The sequence below is a fragment of the Cygnus atratus genome, chromosome 2 (genome assembly GCF_013377495.2).
Source record: "Cygnus atratus isolate AKBS03 ecotype Queensland, Australia chromosome 2, CAtr_DNAZoo_HiC_assembly, whole genome shotgun sequence".
NCBI classification, from domain to species: Eukaryota; Metazoa; Chordata; class Aves; order Anseriformes; family Anatidae; genus Cygnus; species Cygnus atratus.
Window position 1 is genome coordinate 10630384 of NC_066363.1, and position 21055 is coordinate 10651438.

The 21055-nt window shown below is 34.5% G+C and overlaps 1 protein-coding gene across 1 annotated transcript in view; it reads right to left on the reverse strand.

The window, feature by feature from the left end:
* VIPR2 (vasoactive intestinal peptide receptor 2) overlaps window positions 1-21055 on the reverse strand; it is a 58147-nt gene that overhangs the window by 31947 nt on the left and 5145 nt on the right. The window contains exons 3-4 of the mRNA XM_035564298.2: window positions 11562-11669; window positions 7794-7891 (exon numbers count right to left, since the gene is read on the reverse strand). Of these exons, the coding sequence (XP_035420191.1) occupies window positions 7794-7891; window positions 11562-11669 (206 nt within the window). The remainder of the gene's footprint in view (window positions 1-7793; window positions 7892-11561; window positions 11670-21055) is intronic.

Here is a 21055-nt window from a genome sequence, read left to right on the forward strand (position 1 = left end):
AAACTTAGAAAAGTCTTTGCAGTCTATGAACAAATTTACACGACAGGTGTTGAGAATACAGAACTGAAAACGTTACTTTAAATATTTTTCAGCCATTAGACTATAATAAGAGAGTGTTTTATAATTTGGTGTAAAGAAAGTAGCTGTTGTTCTAATCATAGAATCTAAGAGTCTTAGAATGGTTTGGGTTGGAGGGGACCTTGAAAATCACCTAGTCCAACTCCCCTTCCATGGGCACAAACATCTTTCACTAGAACAGGTTTCTCAACACTGAAAACCATCCAACCTGACCTTGAACACTTCCCATGATGGGTCATCCACAACTTCTCTGGGCAGCCTGTTCCCATGTCTCACCGCTCTCGTGGTAAAAGATTTCTTCCTTCTATCCAGTCTAAATAGTGTTGGGTTGATTGAAACATGCCCAAAGATAAAGCTGGACTTGTTTCATTCTTCTATCAGAATTTCTCTGATAAAAGTTACCTCTGTACTGTCTTGAAAAATCTGCATATATTCTATTTCAGAGAAACTCCTTTGACCAGATCTTTTGAAATGGGACTTATCTTACTTGTATCTGAGTTCAGAATTATTAAATGAAGAAAGGATGAAACCCCACATAAACTTTCTAACAAAACATCAGTTGTCCAACCACACTGATGTAATTGTGCCTCTAATTTCGCCTCTAGCTACATACTCTGAGCTTAACAGTAACTGTCAGGCAGCTTGGATGTAAAATGACTCCTGTCACTTCTACCCAGTAGGAAGAGGATGTCTTTCTGCAGAAGAAAAAACCATGCTTTATTTAAAATAATGTTTCTGGAATTCTATACACACACACAACCCCTACAACAAAAAGTCTGACTAAAACTAAAACAAGAATTCTGTGTACTTTTAGTTTAGCTTTCAGTGCCAGTAGGACTGAATCTATCTGCTGGCCATCCACCTGCCAAATGAGCAAACACGAAATAGCTACATGGAGGTATAAGTCAATATTGAAGGAGCAGACAGCTAATCAGCCAAGAGTACTTTGACATTGCCATAACACTGACCATGGCCATTTTGTTCAAACTAAGTACAAGCAAATAAGGATCAATCAAAATGATTTTATCATACAACATACTAGCACACAATGCACAGATTTTTAGGTAAATCTATTCCAAGCTTGAAAATGTGGCGAATAAGCACATTCCTTCTTTCAGGCCATTTTACTGGTCGAGTATTATATGATTTTCTACTGATCAAAAGATAACCCTGCTTCTCAAAGTATTGCAAAGCTAAGTTAATGCTAATAGATCTTGAATCCATTATTTCAAAATTTATAATTATTTCAATTTCTGTGTTAAGATTTGCAAAAACAACCAAAATACTTAGCTGATTAGCATGAAGTACTTTACCAGATTCACTATCAGAATGGATGTAATCATACTCCTTAAATTTTCTGTATGAGAGTAAATAGAAGTGTCTTACTATGTCTGTAAGACCTATATAACTCTTACAGACTCAGCAATAAATAAATAAGGCAAATGATGTTTTGAAATTATGTATTTAATAAATATTAAAAAAAAAAAAGGATGAAATTCCACATTGTGTTGTGGCAGTTGAAATACAGAAAAAGAAATTACTTTAGAGTAATACTGACCTAGATATAGCTATTAAATATTTGTCACTACTCTGTATTTTATGTTGTACAATTTAGAAACAGACTATTCATATTGTATTACTGCAAAACAGACAAAATGATACAAAATCCGGTAACACGTGAAAATTAATCTCTTTCATGTAATCTGGGCATATTTTATTCCTTATTAACTATTTTGTGTCAACCATAGTCTGCCATAGTTAAACTTCAGCTTAACCTCTAGACTTAATAAAAAAATTAGACTGACAGGAGTAAAATTAGTACAAAGAAGGTATATATAGACTGACCAAACCAGAATTTAAAACTAAATTATATATATATTTTTAAAAGATATTAACAAAGAGAAAATATCAATCCCCCTTTAGAATTTGTAACTCTATTCAAATCATAAACTGATTTAAAGCATGCATATGAATTTGAAATGACAATTATGATATTGAAATGACATGAAAATTTCTGCATGTGTAACAAAAATGGTATTTTTGCAACGTGATTAAGAATAGGTGGCCTTGCAAAATATTCACATGGTTATTTGAGCAATACTGATTCCAAAACTGAAATTCAACAATTTACTCTTCATGTTTTGAGGAAAGTACTCAAATTACAACCAGTAAACCAACTCAGTTGGTGGTTAGGCACTACAAAAATCAGTAGCTTATGATTTTCACAATTGTATGGAAACATTTACATTATGTCTATTTTCTAGACAATAAAGATCTAATGCTAAAAAGTTTAAACTTTTTTTTTTTTGGCTAACTAATTTTAATAGGTTTTACAAGTATATGAAAACACTACACATAAAAATAGTTTTATTACAAATTTGTGTAATTTGTGTAACTTTCGATACATTTTTGCTAAGATTTGTTCTTATGCACTGTTTTGTTTTGTTTACTTAGAATGGACAACTTTTTCTGCTAATGCTTCCTTTAAAGTTAGTTTCATGTTATTTTTATTAAGTTTAGGAGACAGAAGTATTCTGTTTGCTTATAGAACAGAGACAGTGCAGAAACTTCCTGGGAAAGGTTACATTTACCCAGGGGACCTTTCCACGTCAGCCTTGGTTTGGAAGGACCTCTAGGGGTGAGAGGGTAATTTTGTGCTAAAGGACAAAACACGTCGAGTGAAGCACAGGACTGGATTCTTTATCCAAAGGAGTTTCACTATTGACCAGATATTACCCTTGACATAAAAGATGAACACAAACCTCCCTACTTATTTCATCAAAAAATATAACTACTAAAAAATATAACTACTAAAATATCACTACTAAAGTATGATCATCACAGATGACTCTATTTTGTTTATTCTGGGGTCCAGTATATTCCTGTAATACTGTACGTAAGAGTTTAGTATTCACAGATGTGATATTTGCAATTATATTAAAATATGAGCTCTCACATTTTTATAATATACATGTCAGAGTACATTCCATAATATACAAATATTGATATTGGAAGAATGTATCAGAAAACCTTAAACTGCACAATCAATATAAAATTGTTTGGGCCTAGTAAACTAGTTCAGTGCATTAGAAATACTGAAATCAGCAAATGTAAATGTGAATATTATAAAAAAAAAAAAAAGCTCATTCCTTTTGTAAAATTAACTTCAACAGCACAGTAGCCATTTCTAAACACTTGTAGCAGTTAATATGAGTGCAAATATATACTGAAATAAAGAAATGGATGATATGTTATGTACAATTTGCTTATTTCTTATTAGGCACACATTTTTTGATGGCATGGCACAGAACAGAATTTACTAAAAATATATCTAACAAAATTTGTATTCCTCAGTATTTAACAATCTTTATATAACAAATTAATGATATTCCTTTTTCAACATGGTTCTCTTTCAGTTCACTTTAAGCCTAAATATCATCCAAGAAAAGAAGAAACCAGCAATGCTTAAAGTACCTACTAAAAATAGAGATTAATTTTAGCTGTTTAATAAGAATATCATCTTATTCAAAGTTCAAATCATAAAGGAGAGATGGCAATTTTAACAACGCAAAAACCTCATTACTTTCCTGTGTAAATATATACCAGTATATGTGTACCTGTGAATGTGAACTTTCTCAGTATGTACAGACATTTTTCAGAGTCTGTGGGCAATCTGCAATTAATAAATTAAATTCCCACTGTACTCCCACAGGAGAGAATATCAGATTATATTCAAGCCCAGTCCTTCTCACTTGAAGCCAATGGAAGAAAATTTTGTATTTATTTTAAGGAATACCGATCTCTTAATTACATCTTATGAAAAAGTAATGAAAAATGCAGAATGTAATGTAAATAACAATAGCATGACTCACAGGCACACAAAATAGCATTGGTAGACAGCAACCTGCATTACATTTTCTTGAGAGGGAAGCATTCAATTTAGATTCGGGACAAATGATCTAGAGCAATGAACCACTTCATGGATAGTAGTAATTAATCTGTTTTCTAAAGGTAGCTATAGAAATTCAAGACAGAGTTTGTCCGAGTCAGACAAACCTGACCTTGCTGCCATGACTCCAACTGTCTTGGGTTGTGTACCTCGAGGAGCACACCTAGGATATTATGACAGCAGCCTAAGAGTAGTTGCTTCAGGAAACTTGCCAAACAAGAGGATATTTCTCTCACCAACGTTTCCACTTATGCACAAGCAGCAACAGTATCCTCATGTATAATAGCACTGAGGATCTTTCGCTTCATGAATATGTCTTCATATGACCCAAGTATTCAAATCACATAGCCTGTGACTTGTATTTATTGTACGGTGTGTGATTTAATAAACCTTGGGCCAATTCAGACTAAGATTAGATAAAGCTGTATTGGCTGACCCAGTCATTACTTTAAATAAAGTGTACATATTGCAGTCCTTTACATTCACCATGCATCTTACCTTGTGTTAGTAATGCAGACAGAGAGCCTAATACCCTATGAGGACAGCTAATACTCATGAGTCTAGATAAAAGATGTCAAAATACGTCCACATGAAAGAAAAGGTTGCAGCAAGACTTGGGTTGGGTTTACACACCTTGACATATTTTTCTAGCACGGTCAAATCAATTCACTCATTTTGCCATTGTGACACCATGAGCTCAACAGAAATACACAAGGAAAAAAAAGAAGATACTTATTCGAATGACTGGGATGAAGCTAAAACATGATCTTGAAGGTTAGCAGCATTTAATTTTCTTATAGGAATGAGATTGGAAGTATATAATAAAGGTTTAAATACACAATTTGATGTGATGACAACAATTGTTCAGTCACACTTGTCGAAGTAGTCTATAAATACAGACAAGCACTGAAGACTACTAAACTAAGATCTAATATCAAATAAAACATTATATTTAAGGATTCTGTATCAGCAACTTATTGTTAATTTCAAAATGTTATGCAAATATTTTCTTTTTATAGAACCTGCTAAAATACCATTTGACATGGAATAAAAATTGAATGTTTTAACTCTGAGTAAAATCAATGAAAGCTGTGGAAACAGTGAAATTTTTCATACCCTGAACAGTATCAGTGAACTTGGCAGAGAAATAATGGGTGACCTGCTTTCAGTATCTTATTTAAACTTTCTCATTTCAGTGCATTTTCAGTCTAAAAATTTGGTACCTATGAATTAATCACCTCTTCAATATTTGTTCGCCAATGTCTTTCTCTCAACCTCTTCCATAAAATTCATAATTGCTCCGAACAGGAGCATATCTGGAGATACATATACATGTGTGTGTGCATACATACACACATATTTAAATAAATATAAAATATGTATGGAAATATACATACTTTACACACACATGTATAGAAATATCCATATATCTTTTGAAGTTAGAGATATAAGTCCATATCCTAAAAGACCATAAAAATACAGAATAAATACTTAAAAATACATAAAAGACCAGAATAAATACTTAATTGGATATTTAGTGGAAACTCATTCAGCAGTGAAGTAACAGGCAGCAAACTGCCAAGAGTTTCTACCTCCTCTGCAAACATTTTCTTCAGAGAAAGCATACAAAAGAAAATTTAAGACAATTAAATACAATAATAAAATAAAACTATAAGAAAAGTATTTTGTCACCTTTCCTAAAATATTATGTCCTTAGTCACCGTAACTCTGAGAGTAACCTCATACATTGCCTGCAAATCATATTGTCACATGAAATTTTTGTGTCCAAAGTATTTTGTACCTGAAGACTTAGGAATTCATTTTTAACTCTTTTTGTTGAAATTCTAGGTCAAATGTAAATGAACTATGCTGACTAATGTTGAGGAAAAACGTCTTGTTTTGAGGTGCTACTACTGAGCTCTAAGACTCAAATAGAAGAAAACATCTCCTTTCTGTGTAACAGATGGCATTGGAATGCCTCCTGAAATCTCTGAAATCTACTGAAAGATATTTTCATTATTTATATTTTCTCCAACAAAGAGATGGATTTAAACACATGATTTTCTGTTTCCCTTTTCAGATTATTCCGATAATTTCATCCTTTCTTTAGCTACCAAAACCAACCAAACAACCCTAAGACAATTGCATATTTGCATTAAAATATAGTATTTGCACAGGAACAACTTACCATGTGGCAAGCCAGCACTGTTGTATAAATTTTTATTTTTGACTTGTCAAATTGAGGTTAAAAAAGAGTTATTGCCATGTCTCACCAAAATAACCAGCTTACGATATTCAGGCAAAGAATATTCTCAGAGCAATGACACCGGTACGTGAAAAAAGAGGACAAGGACCCTCAGGCCATGTTGCTTGAAATGCATTTTCCACTTTCCATCCCTGCAACTTGCTATGCACTCATGTCGTATAGTATCTATGGTAGATATCTAGGATATTCTCTCTATCGTGCTATTAATATTTTTTTCGTTACCTGCTTTCCATATTTCTTCTGATTTTTATCCTTTTTGGTTTATTATTTGCTCTTTATCATGCTTATTCAAATGTCACTACTACTTCCTATTTCCAGTTTCTCTAGGTTAATTCCTGCAAGTACAGTCAACTTGCATTTCAAATTACTACTTCAAATTATTATTAAATACATCAAACAAGAACTGTTTCTATTTATAATACTTCCTTCTTCTGCTAATTAAGTACATCTCACTACTTGAAATAATATCATTTGTTAATTTGATTTTTTTAAGTCTTGACCAATTTTGCCACTATGTGACAATGTTTCAGTTGATGATAGTGTTTAAAACAGCTGTTTTAGCAGTAACGTGTGTGTGTTCCCAAGCAATCAGATGACACTGATATTTTGGAACGTGTATACAGAAAGGATGGTAAAGCCATCCAGAACCATTTTCTTTATTACCTGTTTTCAACTATAGTGATGGAAGGGCTTTTAAATACAGAAAGTGATGACAAGAACTTCATGTCTTAGCTAGAAACCAGCACACCTCTGCAAAACAGCTGGAAGAGGTCTGCTAGAGTTGTTCCACACATACTACAATTCAGGAAAAAACAACCAGCAAAGTATTCATGAGATGACTTCATCTGTTCATGATAACAAAAGTTCTACTGACACTGTGAGCTCACGCCTGTAAACAAAATCTTGCACTGCTAGTCTCAGCAGACAACTGATAGAAAGTAGGTAAAATGTCATGGAAAAAGCACTACCCTCAACAACAGAAAACAAGGAATAGTTTTACAAACTGAACAAATTAAGGTTTCCATTTTTGCTATATTTATGATATCTCAATAGCTTTTTGAACCATTTCTACTTACTGATGCAATTTGAAGTCCAATGTAAATCTGATAACTTACACACAAGCAATCAAGTGGTACATATATTATCAACAGATTATTACTGTTTTAGGGTTTGTTTTAATAGAAATATCTAGAAATAACACAATGCAAAATACACTGTGCACAAGCCCAGTAACACTGCGGTATCAGAAATACAGACCCATTACTGAAATCAACACCTGCTTATAGTTTTGAGTTTCAAGAGGTTAATGAGTTCTACATTTCTGTTTTTGTCTTATATGACCTTTGCAATCCAAGCATATGGCAATTGATGTTACCAAAAACATCTACAGATTTCCATTAATTCTGACTGAGCAAAATGTGAGTTATTTGGAAGCAGACTATGTTTCATAGCTCTTTTGAACACCAGCATCTAAATGAATAGAAAGAATGTTTTTCCTACCTTATACTCATCCTCATAGTCATTATATCCACAAGTACTTAAGATGTCAGGAAAAATATCTGACCATCCATTACTCGTACAATTTTTGCTAATATTTCCTGTAAAGCAAAATTTGAGAGTTTAAATCAGAAGGATTCAAAAGTCTACTCATCAATGAACTGTTAACCAATCTAACGTTCTCATCTTCTGTAAATATGCTGTCAACGTGTTCTATTTCCTAGCTCTCCTGCATACTCAGCCATTTTCTCTCATGTGCTCTTCATTAATTTTACTTTGGCTTTTAATGTTGTTCTGAGTTGCCTTTGCACTGAAGAAAACAGAAACAATTCCAAGCTGTGATTGCAGGCTTCTTCTCTGGTATAATAGCTATTTCCGTAACATCTGCAAAAGTCTGAAATTTATTTTGTCTAAAGTATACTGGATGGAGCATTTCAGCTTGCTCTATAAAAGGGCTAATTTGTAGATAAGGTAATCTGATAGAAAAGAAATTAAGTGAGAGTTGTTCTAAACTCCTATTTAAGCTTTCTTGAGAAGGCAGTAACAAATGAACTTATGAGTTATTAAAGTTCTTAAATATTCTAATATTATTCTATATTATTCTATATTATATTATATATATATTTTAATATATTATTTTATATATTATTATAATATTATTCTATAAATAAAGTTCTTAAGGTGAAAAATTACTGCTACAGCAAATTTTGGTAGGGTTGGTAATGCATTCTAAAGGCCAAATTTGCTGATAGGTTGAAGAACAATGAAATAAATACATATCTCATCCTTTGAACCAAGCACTGAAACAATGTAGTTATGGAAGGTACAGGAAATGTGCCTGGAAATGTGTATAGTTGGAAAGTAATTTTGAACAGTTTATTTCAAAATAAGCTTTTGATTGGAACTGAGAAGTTGATTCTTTTCCCTTGTAAAATCACTCAAATGAAATTGGGGCAACCCATGATACCACTCCTTATTCTAACGAATATGTACTAATGTGTATATAATATGGAACAGCTTCAATAGAAAACTGAAGAGTCCGATGTCAAAGTAAAAAACAGTCATTAAAATTATTATAACATCCTTACAATGTTAAATCTTGAGCTACTTCCCTTCACCTTTCCTAGAGCAATTTTTTTATCTATGATGCTTGAATTTATAACAACATATTGCTGTGGTTTGGAGGTTACTACTGGTCTTTAAATGATATGGAGATGTCTGTTTTCCATCACACAGGAACAATTTTACATGTCACAGATCAGCTTTGTCCAAAAATAACTAAATGTGTTTATATACACTCCAAACTAAAACCTTTGTGATTTTTATCTTGCTCATTGGTTACTGGAATTTCTTCTTTGTATAAAGTCTTCAGCTGAAAGTTGTAAATATCCTACAAAGGGCTGACCGACAAACTACAAAATCTCTCTAGCTTATAACTAGACCTTGACCTCAACCCACAGTATCTTCTCAAACCACAGAACCACTTCTGTAGTTTGGCATAGACATGACATTTTTTAAAGTAAATGTAACCTATTTATACATTCTGAAGAGTCTTCACTTTAAAAGTACATGAAGATTCTCTGATCAGGCAGAGCAGAGGAACATGTTAACAGAACCACAAACTACGTCAAAGCCATTTTTGCAAGAAAAAGACTATGTACGTAATATGCTATAGTATTTTCTTCTGTAAGTATTGTAAGGCCATCTAACTTAAACACAGTTAGGCCATGTTCTATGGAAGGCATTGTTTATTTCTGTACCATCTTCCTATGCAATTAATATTTCAGATAACAACCTCACTTAAAATCTATAATGTTACTTGACACATACATTTTAATATGAAACTTCACTGATTAACTACCTGATATTCATATATGTACATTGTCATGTAATACAGAAGCACTATAGGATAATATGACTGCTTTTATAGTGAACAGTCATTTAAGATGAAGTCATTAAATGTTCAGCAGAGAATTGTGTAGTATGCTTAAACTGTAATTCTGATCATCACAGAAGAAATTAAGAGCCAGTTCTCCAAAAGCTGTAAAGATGAGATGACAACTAATTTTTTTAAAATTCCCAGTTTAAATTAAGAAATCATTTAAAGAATTGTTGGTATTAAAAAAGTCTACACGTGACTTGGAAGAATTCTATGAATGATAAAGTACTCCAGATATTTTTGTAGAAGAATTTAAATTTCCTCCCAGGAAAAAAAAATGCATCTCACTAGTTTGGATAAATAAAAAGATTTAGATTTCTCATTTAAAGATATTTTGACAATTTCCTGCTATAATAATCAAGTGAAGTTGCAATGTTCTGTATACAAATTAAATAAACAATATATTGTGGAACATAAACAAATTATAAAGGTGCTGAGATACTTAATTAGGCCATAATTGAATCATCCATACAAGATGTTTGCTGTCTTCCTTCTCTGAAATTACAGAATGACAAGATTTTAAAAGACCTCTTAACTGAACAGGCACCTCTAAAAAAATCCCTCTATTAGCTCCACAAGCAAACAGTAAACAGGTGGCTATGAAAAAAGCTGTGTATAAGACAAATTATGGCAAATGATAAAAAGGAAATGACCTTTCTGTCCTGATGCCCAAGTGAGATAGAATTTAAAATACTGGGAAGAGTTTAGATAGGAAAAAGAAAACGTTACTGAAATATAAGACACTAAGAGTTGTTAAATATCAAATGTCCAAACTTTACATAGAGAGTAAGCATGCTCTAGCTTTTGGCAAAGAGAAGCAGTGTGATTTAATTCATACTAAGAATTTTTGATATTTATTATTTTGCCTTGTCTTATGCCAACATAGTATTTTCTATTGAGTAATTTGAATACTTTTATAGATTTCACAAGATTTTGTCAAGATTACACATACTTGCTCCTTTATAAACTGTTTAGACTGTCCGTGATAAACTAATCAAGATTCACCAGCTCCAGGAATGAAAACCTTTGCTCATCTGTAAATTGCTTTATTTGTCTGCTTTTTACTGGAAAAAGACTTAATCAGCAGTTTTCAGAATAAAGGCATTTTATTCATATCCCAAGTCAGTCTTTCTGTACAGTTTTATTTTTAGAAAAGGGCTCCACAGACAGATTTAGAAGACATAATTAAATCACTGTGGTAAGTTTTGCATAGTTCATCATGACAAAGATTTCTCACGTGGGCAACAAGGATAAGAATTTTCCTTCTGCATTTTGAGATACATATATGAAAAGCTATAATTCCATGATCTATTTTTAAAAACCCACTGACAAGGCAAAGTACAAAATTAAACTGCAATATGGCATGATATCAACAAGATTGCGCAGAAGATCGTGGACTTAAAACAGGTCTCAGCAATCTGAAGAGACAACTGAGGAGCTCCTTTCAAGTTTCACTAAAAAACAGTATAAAAGGAGCATAAAAAGCACAAAAGGAACAACCTGTATGTGACCCGTTGGCAACTGTTAAAGAGGTCTGTTAGGCTCAGCTGCATTAATAATTAACATAAACAGGTCAGAAAAAGCAAGCAATGTCTTCAGCCTTGATGAGCAGTATCAGAATGTATGTTTAGCTCCTCAAAGAATACCATATGGACCACAAAGACAATTATTTGTTTTTTTTCCACAATGTATCATGAATAGCTTTGTTAAAAATTTACTCTTTTAACTCTTTACAAAAGTAAAACCTGTAAACTGCAAGTAAACATTTTAAACATATTATTTTATCAAATACTAAAGTGCAGGCAGCAAAAATAAACCTTAAAATGAAATACCTGGTTTGCCAGAAAAAAGACTAAATACTTTTGGGCAAGGGACAGTGACAGTCTCTCCAATCTTTGCAGGACGCCAACAGGTGATGTTATCCCAAACTCCAACACATCCTGTAACAAAAGCATTAATAACAGACATGAAAGCTCAGTTTGGCTCTAACCACTCTACTACATATATCTTGTAAATAGGTTAAGACTTGGTAGAAGCTTTGGATGAGTAGTTCAAGAAAGTTTAGACTATTTTAAGAAATAGGCGAAGATAATATTTTCTATGAAAATTTTAAGGGAATCATAAGTCTGCTGATTAACCAGCTTCTTTTAAGTCAGTTAATATACTTGTTTGCAATATGTCTCATCACAACTATGTCATTTTGATGGCATAATGCTAAGGAGCTCAGAAATGGAGCCCAGATGTAGCCTCAAAAGTGCCAAATAGCTGCTTCCCTTGATCTACCAGGTTGCTAATGCAGCACCATATACAGGTAAACCTCATCTCCATAAGGGTGCACTGCTGCCCCATGTTTAAATTCATATATTTCTAAAGCAGACACCTAACAGAGTTCAGAGGAATTTAATCCTAAAAATGTTTATTTCTTCCCAACAGAGTCTGAAGTTATTAATTCAGTTGCAAAATCTAGACCACAAGTATTTGCATTTGTTCTAATTGATCCCTTGTCTGCTTAATACTTTGTGTCTAACCTTGGTTTGTCACTTTTTCCAGTTACTTCAAAATGGACTAATTACTTTGGTTCCTTTAGTGACTCTTGACTCCTAGACTAATATATCTGACTTCATTTAGCCTTACCTTAGGGTAAGGGACACTTACATAGGAGTAGGAACTATGAGAGTAGCATTCTTTCCAGCTGTATCCCACAGTCTGCTGAGAAGTGCCTCTTCCCGCAGACAACTTACTCTTATCAAGTTTTTCATCCTTACCCCTTGAATGAGTGTTTTTAGCAACTGACTGACAGTGCAACTTTACTCCTTAAACTCGATAATCACTCTTTTTTTTTCCCCTCATAATCACAAAGCATGTGTCCTTTTCAGTGTTTCTGCCCCTACAGTTCATTCACGCATTTCATTAAGAATTGGCTCATGAGTTTTATCTATCCCGTGTTTTATCTGTTTACCTTACACTCCCTCTGGCACTTGTAGCTTTTTTTTTTTTTTTTTAGTGTTAGTAATACTACCTTTGAGGCCATGCTGACTTGGCCATCTGTATGTAATTTAAAATACAAACTTTAAATCTGAGCAAGTCATCTTTATACCCTTTGAAGTCAATGGAACTTAAACGTGCTTAGGTGCTTTCTGAGTTTAAAATTAAGTCGTACTCTCTATGATGTAACACCAGGGCTTATGCAAAGTAAAAGAATGCTAACCCTAGCCAATTCAGGTCATGCTTCCTTTCCAATTGGTTTTAAGCCAGAAACAACGTCGACAACATCACATAGAAGTAATCAGAAAGACAAAGAAACTATTTTCTTCATCCACCAGCACTCAGAACTATAGTGGCAAAACGAAACTCGTTTGGCTTGGATGGATGCACTGCTTGAGCCAGCATAAACAAATCCTGGAGTACACAAGAATAATTAGCATCTTGTGCGACTTCAGACCTTTTTAGTTCACCCCCATTTTCAGTAACAAGTGAGAGCTGAGATGAGTCATGGAAGTGTTCATGCACGCCCATAAGAGCTGATGACTTTCACAAATTTTCTCTTTTATTTAACACATACTCTGTAAGATGGTGGACTTGCTACAGCAAGCCGCAAACTGTTCAGAAGCCTTTACAAATTTGTGCCATGCAACTGTATGGACTGGGCTAAGGCTTTGCTAAAAAAGCAGCTGAACAATGTGGACTTCAGAGCTTCATCAGTATTCGCCCTGCACCCCAAATTCTTATTCAAGCATCACTCACATAAAATATCGTATAGAAATATGGAGGTCCAAGTCCTATTCCAATCAAAATCATCAATACAATTTGCAACAGTTCTTGAAGCTAGCTTGTAGAAAGTAAAACGGTATACAAGTTTTTGTTGTTCAAACCATTACAAGTCACAAATGATTTCCAGGGAATATACTCTTTACCCCAGTTTTTCCCCAGTATCTTAGGACTTTACAGGTATATACCCCAGAGAAAAGAAAGACACTTTTTCATACTCCTTAAATCAAATAGATGAAATAACACAAAAGATGTATTTCTATAAAAAAAAGGCTACATTCAAATGCATCAGCAATCATGGAAGTGAAACCTGAGTGGCTGTCATCAGAATTCCAAGAACATTAGGTCTCGATTTATGCATATTTACTGGCTTATTTATTATTGTACAGGAAATCTGAGAAAACTGCTGAAATGTCCTGGAGGCATTTATATTCACTGAATGACTACAGTGTGTTTCTGAAAACTGGTCTACGGATGAAAGCTGAAATTCTGGTGTTACTGAACACCGTGCTGATAAAGACTGCTGGAAGTACAACTGTTAAACAATATGCACTTTTCTGGTCTCTCAGCTTACGCTTTTCCTCATTTCCCCCTCCTATTACTACATAGTTTTGACAAGATTGCAGTCATATATCATTTTCTTCTCTTAGCAAAATGTACCTGTTCTGCAGAAGTGGGATACGATTAACAAGTTTATACGCTTGCATCAGTTTGTCTCTTCCACCCCAACAACATCCTTCTATTGTACAGCATAAGCTTAACTATGCACAATTGAAAATAGCAATTAGTTTCCCACTGATCTTGGAAATTCAAGATGTGTCACACCTAGAGACCTAGGTGGGATTCACGGGACTTCAAGTAGATACTGCTCTTTAGCCACCATAGACCCATTTTACAGTTAACACAAAAACACAAAATATTGTCAGAGGGTGACAGAACACAATTCACCCCATTCTGAGACACATGAAAATAGGCCAGATTGATTGCTCCCTACAATTGACTGGTTTTCCCCACTGGCTGTAGAGCTCCCTAGAGAGCTGCAAATATCTATACTGCTGGAAAATGAAGGCGAGATAAGGGCTAGGTTTAATGTGTCTCTGCACATTGAATATCTAGCTTGATTGACTGCTTTCTATACTCACTCTCTACTACTCTGTCAAGCCATTTATTCAGTCAGTGTTAGGATTTCTGGACTGTTATTCATCACTTCCACATTTCAGAAAATCATTTTGTATGCTCATTCTCTGGAAGTTTCACCCATCTCCCACATACTAAACCTGATTCCTACTGCCTCCAAAGGATATTAACTAATTCCAATATAAAACATTTGAATTAACATCTTTAAATAAAGTTTTATGTTTTAGTTATAATAAGTATTCTATCAATAATTGCAGTAATATTTTTAAAAGTTTATTAGAAAATGTCAAAAAAAGTAAAATGTTCCAATGTTTATTTCATGTAGTCTCTGCAGTTTTCTATATTTATCACATTAAAAAAAAAAAAAAACTGTTTCTTTTATTCTAAGTATCCAAAAGTATATTTATGTTCTTTTTTTTTTTTTTAATTTTATGGATTTAGTCTCTATGTTTGTATACAGCTCTAATAAATTCTCAAGCCTTGAATGTTTTTGTACTTTCACCCTGATATTTACACACATAAGATCAGCTCAACTGCTGCTCTGCCTTGGCTGCCTAACTTTTCTGAGTATCTCTACTGCCATTCTCTTTGCTTCCTACTTTACCTATTAATAAGGCTAGCAAAGGGGGAAAAAAAAAAGGTAAAAAAAGGGTTCTTCATTCCTATTTCTGTGATGCCTAGAAGAACTCTCCTGCACCCTACACATAACAAACTCTTTTCATCCTCTTCATTTCCATCAGTTACTTCCGTGGTGAGTCACTCAGACTATCCAAGCAAACAATCTATCTTCCCGGAAAACCTTTTTTCAGTGACTCTCTCATCAGCTTGGCTACTGTGTCACTACTCTGATGCTCCCCCCTGTTCCTCCAGATGATACTACTGATGATATTCTTAGTTGAAAAGAGATTACTTACTTGATTTGAATGTTTGGTCTTTAGTGCTTGTAATGCATTTGCAGATAATATATTTGTAGATAATTCATAATGAAAGGAAAAAGACAGCAAAATTTTGTTTCTCTTTTTTTTTTTTCAGCTTACGTATTTTTCTCAGCTTACCACATTCATCATCCTGCTGTCTGACACTCAGTCTTTGAGTGACAGGTTTGCTTACCTATGCGTGCTTCTTCACTTGTAAAAATTTGTAACAGTGGCTTTGTACAGGAAAGCTTTGTTTATACACACATCTTACCCATACATTGACCACTAGGTGGCACTTCGCATTTGTATTTAAAAATTGCCGATTCAAGGAGAAGTTTACAATTTTTTTTTAAACTAAGCGTGCATGATACATGAAACAAAATGAAAGAAAATCTGCCAGGAAGTTGTCAGCTAGTCTATGGTTTATTTTTCAAACAGGGAAACATTTTGATTTTTGTACTTAACTTGACAAAGCAAAAGCAAACTCACCTCTTACGGGCAATCTTTTCTAGACTGTAGGTCTGAACACTGCAACATGTAATTTAGGCTGCATGAGAATTTATGAACATATAGAAACTGAAAGACTGAAACATTATGAACATATAGAAACTACAGACTGATTTTTTTTCCTGCAATTTCAAACAAGTAATAATAAAGAAAGGAAAAAGAGGGGATCAAGAAAAAGTGAGTTAGCAAATTGGAAGCAAAGAAAACACAGCAGAACTGCTTAAAGTGGTAATAATAAGAAGACAGTAGCAAAAGCACCACTGCTCCAAGGTACTTTGCTGAAGTTATTTGCGTCTATGTAAGTCTGGACCCTGAACACTCCAATAGGCCTTAATGTCCCTGACCAGCATCACCTGGGTGCTGCCCCGCTCCCCCTGCCCAGCTAAGCTCAGGTCTGGGCTCACCTTCAGCTGTGCTGGGGGTGAACCTGTCTTCAGCGTCATCACCGACGCCTGTGCCTGCCTTGGCCTGGGCTCCGATCCACCCCTGTGGTCCTGCCAAGCCATTCCAGGGCTATGTCCAACCCTGGTACTCTGTACCAGGCTTGATCCTGACCCTCACCCAAGGGCTGATGCCCCCAAGGAGGTGCCTGATGGCCCCGGCCTGCTCTGCTCCCTGGCTGTGGGTGGGACAGGCCCTGGGAGCTGGTGGCCTTTGCTCCTGTGTACATGAGGACACGAGCTGCAAAACTGTCCAGAAACAGCTCCACAATGCCTATGCTGAACTATAGCACTGTTGTGAAACCTTGCAGAATGTATACAGGCTCTGATCAGGCACAAATGCTGAGGAAACGTGAATATAAACATTTTTTAATTACTGATCAACTAAAATTACACACACACAATGAGAAGAATTTAGGGACGTTACACAATATACACCAGATTTAACTAGTCAAACAAAATGAAAAATACAATAGGCTTTATCTCATATCCATCTAAAATGTTTTCTGTTTATAGATTTTTAAAAGCCAATCCTTTTACTAGGAATGGCAAAAATGCTGTTATTGAGGCTTCTGGGGGATTACTGGGTTTCACTAAATTAAGAAATTTCAGAAATACTGTATTTCCTTTCTGAAGAACAGTTTCCCACCAGAATATCAAAAATATGTAGGTCAATTTTAGTTTTAAGGTAATTTACATATTAGAGCACTGTAATGAAATATGGAAGTTTTGAGCTAAACATTTAAAAAAAAAAAAAAAAAAGCTCTGAAAAAGAAAACACATTTCCATTCAAATTTTCTACCAAATAAATCTTGCTTTCTAATTACTTAAAATGTTTCTTGGAGACAACAGAATGTGTTTTTGTATGAATAGACAGCACTCTTATCTTACCATAAGAACATAATTTTGTCTTATACTGGAAAAATACGTGTTTATAGGCAAAGCTGTAAGAGCTATGTTCACCTTTGTCTTGCCCCAATTTAGACATGCTGTCCATTCTTCACAAAATACCATTAAATATCAATCTCCTTTTCATATAAAATTCACACACACACACACAAAAAAAAAAAATCCATGTAAGGTACTGGGACTATAAATTTCTGTTAGTTTGGATTATTTCTCACCTATGTGCTATTTGATTTATTAATTGGAAATTTTTTAGTGCATTCAGGACTGTTTCTTCATGGCATCTGAACTTTGGATGTAGTAGAGAGTAGACTGTCAAGGTCAAAGTTGTCTCTATCAAGACTCAAATTCAAAACTGTGTGTGGCTGGAATTTCTTTCAGAATCTTCCAAAAACTACAATAAATTCCTTTATGGTTGTACAATTACTTTCTTCAGGGTACCAAATGCCATTTGTTAATATCCACTGATGAATTTCTACTTACCTTCTGGGGGCGTAGAAATTTTAGACCTTCAAAATTGTAGAATAGAACCACATGTTGCTTCTTTTCCTTTCAGAAAAGCTTCATTTGGTCACTCTTAGTAACTTCATGGTGTGAGTTTTGGAACGAGGCTGACCAGGACATTTTTTTGTTCTTCTCCACTTTTTTTCATGTTGATTAGTTTTCCATAGGCTACTACACTTCCCATACCTCCTTTCATTCAAGGTGCTTTCTCACCTATAGCCCAGCTCCTTAAAAGACTAGCCAGCTCACTCTGTCTTCTGCTCTCAAATAATTAAGTATAGCTTACACCAAAGCCCAGATGTTGACAGTTTTATGTGGTTTCATTAACAATGACACTCCAATTAAGGAAAGCCACAAATAACCAAACATTCAAAACAGTCTCCTCAGCTTCTCAAATATTTGAAAAAAATGCATGAACCAAAAAGTAGCAGCATGCCTGTTCTGCAGCTAGAAAAGCAGCAACTCAGCTCAGAGAAGTTGTCTTGACATGAGCTACTGGTGCTGTGTGAAAGGAAGTTCCATGGTCCCCCTATCTTTAAACTCTACTTTTAATGCCACCTCAGATAACTCTTAAGCAGTGCTGCAGTCTAAACTACTGACTCATCTTACAGAGAAAGCTGCAAAAACAAACATTAACTGATTAAAGACCTTGATGAAATTGAGAGGATTAAGAAAGAGGGAACCTTGAGAAGGTTCCTTTTCATGCAGCAAAAGACAGACCTCATCCAGCTTTGTGTACGTCTCTTATTTACTGATATGGAGAAGAGAGTGATCTTCAGGTTGGTATACTTATACTCAGAGTTAGTCCTTCATTTGTGTGATACAGAAATATGTATGTGTGTATATGTGTGGGTTTGGAATGCATGATAGGCACCTAACTGTAGAAGTAACCTTAACAGCAGAGATTTGTTAGACAAACTAACTTTTCAACCAATATTTGATTCCCATCATTGTGAACAGCTTTCAGAGAAATTTGGTGCGGCAATCACTGAGGGAAATTCTGGCAGTGTAGTTCAGGAGATTAGATTATACAGTAACATTGCTTCCTCTTTAAATTTATGAATAAGTGAGCATATCGTTTTGGTAGTCCTGTCCATTTTAATTTCCCATTACTACGGGCATTAAGAAGCTGCTCTTTGAAAGGTTTATGAAATTCTTTCCAAAGCCATTTTTCTTTCCATCTACATCCTTTCCTCAAAGTTAAGATGTCATATGTAAAAATAAATGCATTGTTGGGCATATGGGTCTCACAAAAAAAAAAAAAAAAACATTTTGGAAAGCAAGAACTGAAAAGATTTATTTAACTGTGTAGCCACTCAGGCCAATTTTTTTTTTTTAAATTGACTTCAGTTTTTTATACTGAAATCGTTTTAGAACTTTTTGTTGTAGAACCCTGTTATAAAGCCTATTAACTGAGTTTCAACATTGTTGATTATAAGATTTCACTTTTCACTTAAAGGTGAACAGAAATTAATCAATTGCTCTATAAGGCAAAATTCTCAATACTGAGCAAAGACAGAAACTGGTGGTGTATTTTTGTGTATTTGCAATCATTTGTATTGGGACCTTTTTTTCGTGTGTGTGAGAACACAGGTCATGGGTAGAATGTAAAATACGAAATAGTGTTTTCTCATATGAACCTCAAAGCCCATAAATTATGGGCAACTTAGAATGGAATTAATCTGCCCGCCAAAAACAAGACAACAGCCAGAGGTCTCTTAGGCTTCTAGCTCAGGTGCATCCATACCTTACATGTCAAATTATAGAAGGAGAAAAATGTGGATGGAAGCTAATGCTGTCTACATAAAATAAACAACTAGATTTGCTAAGATCACAATCACTACACAAATGAAGGCACTGCCATGTATCTTTGGAGAGTGTCTTTTTCATTAAATGTAGTGTAATACTCTCCACTATGGAAGAAAGGCTAACGCCTGAAATTCCCCCAAAGGGTGCAAATCAGAAAGTCATGTGCTTTTAATATATCCTTAACATTGTTCAGAGGATGTTTACACAGTATTTATACAGTGTTTCCTTGGAAAACCCACTATTGCTTTATTAAACCATGAAGCAAGAAGGTCCTTCATGGACTTCATAGCCAATAATTTTAAGCACACTACAGAAATTATGCAGTGAAGTAACTCTTCAGCACTTTATAAAGCAGCTCACGATGACTATAACATCATTTTATGATGTCAGAAAAAACCAACCCACAGTCATCGTTAAATCTTTCCTTTATATATTCCTAGCACAGAGATGAGAAGTATTAGTACACATACGGTATTCCGCACATAGTTGCTATTTAGGCCAAAGGGACAAACTGCCTGTCCTATGAAATTTGGACCCTCCCAAACTCATTAACTGTGTATGACAGTCAAATTCTGGAGCATGTTACACAGAGATGTGAAGGCTTCCCAGGTGCTCAAGAAGTTAATGGAAAAATTCCCACTGATTTTGATAATGGGGACCCAAGCCTCCAGTGAACCTTCATTTCCAAATTCTAGACAGGACCTTGTATTTCATTGTAACTTTTGTGAGGCAGGTATCATATACTGAAGTCCGAAAAGTGTGACAAGGGTTGTATAACTGTCTTTCTCATTCAGGAAAAACTGAAGTGGGTTTTGTGAATTTATTGTAATGAATTATGTTTCAAGAGCAATACAAGTTTTAGGTGTGGAGCTAGGGCTTAGACTAGTTCCAGCTTGCCAATTCTCATTAGTAACTCTTCTTCATTAGCAGCCAGAGTATTGCTGTGAAAATCTGCATGTCTCTGTTCAAAATACTCCTTACATCTTAGTATGAATTCAGAGATTTTATTTGGAAAATAAGGACACATTAATATTTTAGTAAATACAAACAAATATTTTTAACACAGGCTCTTCTGGACAGGTTGTTGGTAAAGGTATCTGTAACGTGAAGCATAAGATAAATTCTCCTGTAACATTAAACATAAAGTTACTACTGGTTCATTACCATAGGGGCTTTATTACAGTCTCCTACAAAATTGAATATTCCATTTGTTTCAGCCAGGCATTCAATTAAATTCATAAATCCTTCCACTGCTCTTGTATCTCTACCTGCACAGCTAAATCAACAGCATCAGATACTGTCTGCTTTGAGGTTATAAAGTTCTTACACAGCATTTTG